Here is a 7,400-nt window from a genome sequence, read left to right as displayed (position 1 = left end):
TCAAGATCCTGGTCACATTGTGAAATGTCCCCATCAAAAGATAAGTTCTGCTCTGCTTGCTCCCATCTATCAGAGAATTTCTGAACAGCAGTGTGGAAGGATGCAACGTCAGATTCCAAATTGTTTCTCATAACATCCATCTGAAAGAGAAATAAATGGATGATTAGAAAGATGGATCTCTTTTATCTTTTGTCTTTTGTTTGTTACTTGTGTCAGTCATTAGTCTGTAGCCATGCTGGGGCACTACTTTGAAGAATTTTAGTCAATCGAATCGATTCTGGTACTTGTTTTTTTTTAAAGCCTGGTACTTATTCCATTGGTCTCTTTTGCCAAGCAACTAAGTCACGGGGTTATAAACCGTGAGGGACAAACACATACACAAAGACACACACTCACACACAAACACATATAACAAATGAGAGAAAGAAAAAAAGAAATTTATGATGACATCAGGTACCCCAAAACAGTGGACATGCTTTAAATGGCATAGTACCAAGTGTATACCCACATTTGAAATAATTACTATATACATATATATATATATATATATATATATATATATATACAGGGTGCAGTGAATATACACTAAATTACGCAAAAATGAAAATAACACTGACATCTCATTTTAACACTATATTTACCAAAATTACATAAAAATATCTTGAAATACTAAAGAGTAATTTTATTCAATAAAATCACTATTAGCTTCAACCACGACCTCCAGACGACTTCGGAATCTCCTGCAACTCTTCTGGACGGTCTCCTTGTTTAAGTTGGTGAATGCTGCCATAGTCCTTGTTTTTGGTTCATCTTTGGTGTTACAAGGAGTTTTGTTGGTCTCTCACTCAACTGCACCCCACACATAACAATTAAGGGGTAACCCCCTTAATTGTTATGTGTACCAGAATCGATTCGATGGCCAGATGTTAGGGGTGATGTGGTTTCAGAAATCGTCTGACAGCCATGACTGGATCCTCTTGCTTGTGTGGCATGGTGCAGAGTCCTGTTGCCAGACATAGGGTCTTCCAGCAGCTACTCTGTTGACACAGGGCAGGACTACCTCCCCCAGGAACTTGATGTAGGCCTCTATGTTGAGTCTAAGGCTGTGTGGGAAGATGAATGGAGCATAATGTCACCATTACTCATGATCACTCCAAACCCCATGAGTGTTTAGAGTGGATGTTTGATTTTTATCACTCTTGGTACATGTCCTCAGATTGCACACAAACAGTCTGAAATGTTCATATTGGAACTTGTGGTGTGAGTGCCAAGCAGTATCACATGTTGTTTCCAAATTTCTGGCAGAGTGAATTGCACCATGGTGCTGCTTTTCTTACAGACAGTGCCTAGCTGACTCTACTGTACTGTGTAGTCGACAAAATCAAAAACAAACAATGCACATGCATGAAATTAAGAATATAAAATAGTGACAATTTACCCACTGCACTTGTATATGATAGGCTTCTTTCTATTTCTGTCTGCAAAATCTACTCACAAGGCTTTGGTTGGGCCAGGGCTATAGTAGGAGATACTTATCTAAAGAGCCACACAGAAGGACTGAACCTGGAACCATGTGTTTGGGAGGGAAACTTTTTACCACATAGCCACTTTTTTTAAAATAATTTTTCTTCAGTCCTCAAACTCATAAAACTGGTTACCTGGTTTTTATGGTTTATAGGTGACTGACATTATGATACTTTATCTGAACAAGATGCTGGTCCATTGCAGGGATGAAAGTTAGGAATTCTGAGGCAAGGTGACAAGTTGATTATATTGACTCCAATACTTGAATGATACTTTATTTTACCAACCCAAAGGGGACAGACGACAAAATTGATCATGTCAGGATTTGAACTCAGAATATAAAGAGCTGGAAAAAATGCTTCTAAGCATTCTGTCTGACATATCAAGGATTTTGCCAAATCACTGATTACATATAGATAAAGATATGGATTGAGATATGATTCATCATCATCATCATCATCATCATCATGTAATATCCATTTTCCATGCTGGCATGGGTTGGATGGCTTGACAGGGGCTGGCAAGGTTAGGGATCACACCAGCCGATTCTAGTTTGGTTTTCACAGTTGGATGTCCTTCTTAATGCCAACCACTTTACAGAATGTACTGAGTTGTTTTCACATGGAACCATCACCAGTGCTGTTTATGTGGCGCCAGCACCAAAGCTTTCCATGTGGTATCTTAGTTTAAGGATCTCAGTTCTGTTATGCTGGGCAGGTCTTCTTGAGAGCAACAATGCATCACATATCTCAGCCCTTTGTCATCTCCTTCATAAGGCCCAGCATTTTTTTTGAGATTAGCATTCTACATTTTATCCATATGATTTCATTTAGATAAAGACCATAACCGTGGCCTATGCCAGTGCTGTATAACCAACCCATTTAAGAGTACCCTTCAATCATTGGAAAATAAACTACGCTTGCGAGGACCTGTTGAGAAAAGTGAAATCATTGTTGTGGCCGATGACAATACCGCCTGATTGGCACCTGTGCCAGTGGAACGTTAAAAGCACCATTCAAGCGTGATTATTGCCAGTGTCGCCTGACTGGCTCCTGTTCTGGTGGCATGTAAAAAACACCATTCGAGTGTGGTTGTTGCCAGTGCTGCCAGACTGGCTCCCATGCAGGTGGCACATAAAAAGCACCATTTGAGTATGGCCAATGCTAGTACCGCCTGACTGGCCCTCGTGCCGGTGACATGTAAAAGCACCCACTACACTCTCGGAATGATTGGTGTTAGGAAGGGCATCCAGATGTAGAAACTTTGCCAGATCAGATTGGAGTCGGTGCAGCCTTCTGGCTCACCAGCCCTTAATCAAACTGTCCAACCCATGCCAGCATGGAAAGCAGACGTTAAACAGCGATGATGAAAGACATGTATATAAACATGATTACATATAGTTAAAACAACCCATGCATACACCACAATGACCCAATAAAACAAGATAACCTATACAGCACATATATAACACTCACGGAGTCAGTTACCTGATTTTCATAGCATGTAAGTGACCAAAGTCATAAGATTCTTCCTGAAAGGGATACTAGTCCGGCACAGGGTTATCCATTTACAGCTGAGTGGACTGTTGCAATGTGAAATGAAGTTTTTCACTGAAGAACATGAAGTACCGACTAGTCAGGGAATCGAAACCACAATATTGCGATCATGACTGCAACACTGTAACCACTAGGCCATGTGCTCTCACATGCTGCACTATCGCCATCCAATGAAACAAGGCGACTCACACAGAATATATCCTAACCAATGATCTTGCAATATGACGTAAAACAATTCACACATGATACATTCTGTACAGCAAACAGATGAAACACTAAACTAATGCCAGATACAACGAAACACTCACTCTGTATCTGAAGAAACAAAAGGACACTTGCGTAAACAAATAAGCTAGGACAATAGCTTATGTTCCGATGCAAACAGACCACCAACATGTTATAAAGAAAGCATTTTATTTGTTTAGCTTGACCACGTGTAGAGCTTTTAAGCCATCCATTAAGAGGAAGCAATAAACACAGATAGAGTAGAGATAAGCTTGTATACTTACTCTTTTAGTTATCATAGAACTATGGCTGTCCAAAACAAGCTCAAAACTGTCCCAGTGGGAAGCAAGCTTCATGACGTTGTCCAATTCTTGGCCGGCAAAGGAACGCAATAATTTGTTTTTCGCCTGCGCCTTTTCAAACAAGTCTTTGATCTGAAAGAGGAACCAAATTGGAAAAAATTGTATTTAAAGCACAGCCACACACACACACTGCAAAAGCAATTTCGGTTTTGTTACGCCGATAAAATGTGAGCACCACACAGAACTTCGGTTCTAATAAACAATGACATTTCTCAGGAGCGCCAACAGTAATTACCAATTCTTTTTCATTGCCAATCTATTTTTTCATTACCAAAAAAAAAAAAAAAAAAAAAAAATTTCAATAAAACATACACAAAAAAACCCAAACAAAAACAGAATCTATTCTCTCTTTCTTCTGCGTAGATGGACTTCATTTAAAAGCAAATTGCAATTAATATCATTATTCTCTTTGTTGTATATGCTCAGTTTCCTTCGTCGCTTTTCTTGTCACAGTTATCATCATCATCATCATCATCATCATCATCATCCCCATCATCATTGGTTGTGGTGGTATCATCATCTTCATTGCCATGATTACATTATTAACCACCACCACCACCACCATCATCATCATCTCAGTGATCATGATGATAATGATGATAGCAGTGGTGATAATGATTATATGGTAGTGGTGATGATAATGTTTATTATCATCATCATCATCATCATCATCATCAGCAGCAGCAGCAGCAGCAGTGCAGCCACTGACACCACCACCATTGGTGTCACCTCATCAAAGTTGTTTCATTTCTTACAATGTTTTTCTCTTCTTACGTAGACTTTTATTCTAATTTAATTAATTAGTAAATCATAGCTTCTTCACTTACATCATCACTGTTCTTTTGTCTTTTGTTCTTCTTTTTGTTTTTGCCCATTTATTATTTTTTGCATCTGAATTATTATTACGGTTCTATTGTTAAACAGTCGCAAGCATTGAGTGTTTGACGGTCACATACATCGGCTGTTCCGGAGTCAGAAGATTGACGGCAAAGATAGTCGACATGGACCAAATGTATAAACAACATTTAGTTCCACCTCAGTCGTGTCAAAGTTTAAAGACTTCCATACTTGACATTCCCTTTCATCCTTCTGATGGATGAAAAAGAAACCATTTACCTTGATTGGCCAATCAGAAAGCAGCTGAAGTTAATTTGATCTACATGAAGACTCTACAGTCTGCTACATTATATTTAAAAACTTACCTAAGTCAGAAATCACAATTCGTTATTAGTTTCAGTCATTTGACTGCAGCCATGCTGGAGCATCGCCTTTAGTCGAGCAAATCAACCCCAGGACTTATTCGTTGTAAGCCTAGTACTTATTTTATCGGTCTCTTTTACCGAACCACTAAGTTACGGGAACGTGAACACATCAACCTCGGTTGTCAAGCGATGCTGGGGGAGACAAACACAGACACACACACACATATATATATATACATATATACAACGGGCTTCTTTCAGTTTTCTTCTACCAAATCCACTCACAAGGCTTTGGTCGGCCCAAGGCTATAGTAGAAGACACTTGCCCAAGGTGCCACGCAGTGGGACTGAACCCGGAACCATGTGGTTGGTAAGCAAGCTACTTACCACGCAGTCACTCATGCGCCTATAAGAATCTTTTAATTTTTTTTTATCTTTTACTTGTTTCAGTCATTGGGCACAGCCATGCTGGGACACCACCTTGAAGAGTTTTAGTTGAACAAATCAATCCCAATAATTATGTCCTTTTCTTATGAGTGATACTTCAGTCTCTTTTGCGAAGCTGCTGAGTTTCAGGGACATAACCCTTTAGTGTTTAAACCGGCGATATCCAGCCCAAATATTCTACATGTTTTATATTTGAACTAGCCATATCTAGCCTCTCACACCTAACCTACATTGACATTCTAAAAATAAATAATCACATCATCGAAATCTTGAAGCTATGAGGTAATGCATGATTAATTCAAAACAATTTGAGTGAAAAGGCATTACATTCAACAGAGTAATCTGAAGATTAAAGGTACAAACAAACCAACATTGGTTATCAAGCAGTGGGGGAGCACAAACACAGACACACACATGCACATTCATACATACATACATATGTATGATATATATATATAAATTTAAGTCATAATATATGGATTAAAGTAATCCAGTAGTACTCATAAAAAAGCTCCTTAGTGTATCATTCTCCAAAACATAGGATATATGGTACGATGAAAGAGAAAACGATAAGGAATGTATAAAGTCATAAATGACAGAAATAGTTTGAAGGACATTTTGCATTAATGCAGGCATGTAATTTATTTATTTATTTATTATTAAATATTATAACATAAATCATTTACAAGATTTTAAGTTATGAAACAATTTGTTATGCTATATGAATTTTCTTATTGTTAGATAAAATTTCATCAAACTATTTCTCTGTCATTGATGACTTTGTCACTTGTGGAACATGACTGTCATTACATAAACCTGATGATTGCATAACACATGAAAGTACTAGTTTATTTCAATATTGTAAAATTGTAAAAATTGCAAATAATAAAACATAAAAAAACTAAGTCAGAATTTCATTGATTAATATTCTTCAATACATAATCATACAAACTCAAACACACACATCTGTCTGTCTGTCTATATATATATATATATATATATATATATATATATATATATATATATATATTAGATTCCCTTTAGTCATGAATGACTATGGGATACAAGTCTGGGCAAAGTGGTTTGTGAAAGACCTGCAATCACTCATGCATATCGATCTCCCTTCTCCACATCACTGATACTGTCCAAGAGAAAAGCAAAGGCTAGTACAATTTGGCACCAGTGATGTTGCAACTCTTTTCTACAGTTGAGTGAACTGGAGCAATCTGAAATAAAGTGTCTTGCTCAAGAACACAACACACAGGTCAGTCCAGGAATTGAACTCACAATCCCATGACAGTAAACCTGATGCTTTAACCAGTGAGCCATGTGTGTTCACAGATACACATACCTATATATAAGACAATTACTAGGAATACGGAGATCAGTTATACAGTATATTTGGTTTAAATTTGTCCAGCACACATCCAGCACACATTTCATTCAGTTATTTTCGACTGGTTAGCAGTCGTTTTTGAGAGGAAAGAATGTGAGGGGAAGATTTAGAAATTTGATATGGCTATAAAACCATATAATAGTTTTTATAGCCACGACAAGTTTCCAAATCTCCCCATCACATTTTTTTCTCTCAAAAACTATAAAAACCTAGCAAAATAACATTAATCAAGCCTACATACACTTACTTTGCATTGGACACATCAGTGGATGGTCCTTCAATAAAGTTGCATAGACTGCTAACTCGCCAAAAATAGTGGGATGCAAATAGAATTGCTAGTTTCCTACAGAGCAGAAATGTACATTGGGCACATTTAAATCGAATATGCTGTATAATTGACTGTAGAAATGAGAAAAATACACAGATGTATTAATCTTCATATTTATTTTAATTGTCTTTGGATATACACTCAGTAAAATATTTGTAATCCAGTGAAGTGAAGCCAGGATTTATCTATTGGATGAATTACAGTGGAATCGCTTACCTTAAGTAATCCTAGGTGCTCCTAACAACTTGATACAGTTGACCAGAACCCAGAGTATAACTGAGTGCTCATATGGTACCTGCCTCAATTCAATAATAAATCCCTATTTATATTTATTCACCATATATATATATAAATATATAT

At 37.3% G+C, this 7,400-nt stretch overlaps 1 protein-coding gene across 1 annotated transcript in view; it reads right to left on the bottom strand.

Moving 5' to 3' along the window:
- Positions 1 to 7,400, bottom strand: part of LOC106875444 (cytoplasmic dynein 2 heavy chain 1) — a 297,845-nt gene that overhangs the window by 197,389 nt on the left and 93,056 nt on the right. Inside the window, exons 17-18 of the mRNA XM_052974965.1 lie at positions 3,590 to 3,739; positions 1 to 140 (exon numbers count right to left, since the gene is read on the bottom strand). Of these exons, the coding sequence (XP_052830925.1) occupies positions 1 to 140; positions 3,590 to 3,739 (290 nt within the window). The remainder of the gene's footprint in view (positions 141 to 3,589; positions 3,740 to 7,400) is intronic.

Source organism: Octopus bimaculoides, chromosome 20 (genome assembly GCF_001194135.2).
Source record: "Octopus bimaculoides isolate UCB-OBI-ISO-001 chromosome 20, ASM119413v2, whole genome shotgun sequence".
NCBI lineage: Eukaryota > Metazoa > Mollusca > Cephalopoda > Octopoda > Octopodidae > Octopus > Octopus bimaculoides.
This window is presented reverse-complemented; position numbering and strand designations above follow the sequence as displayed.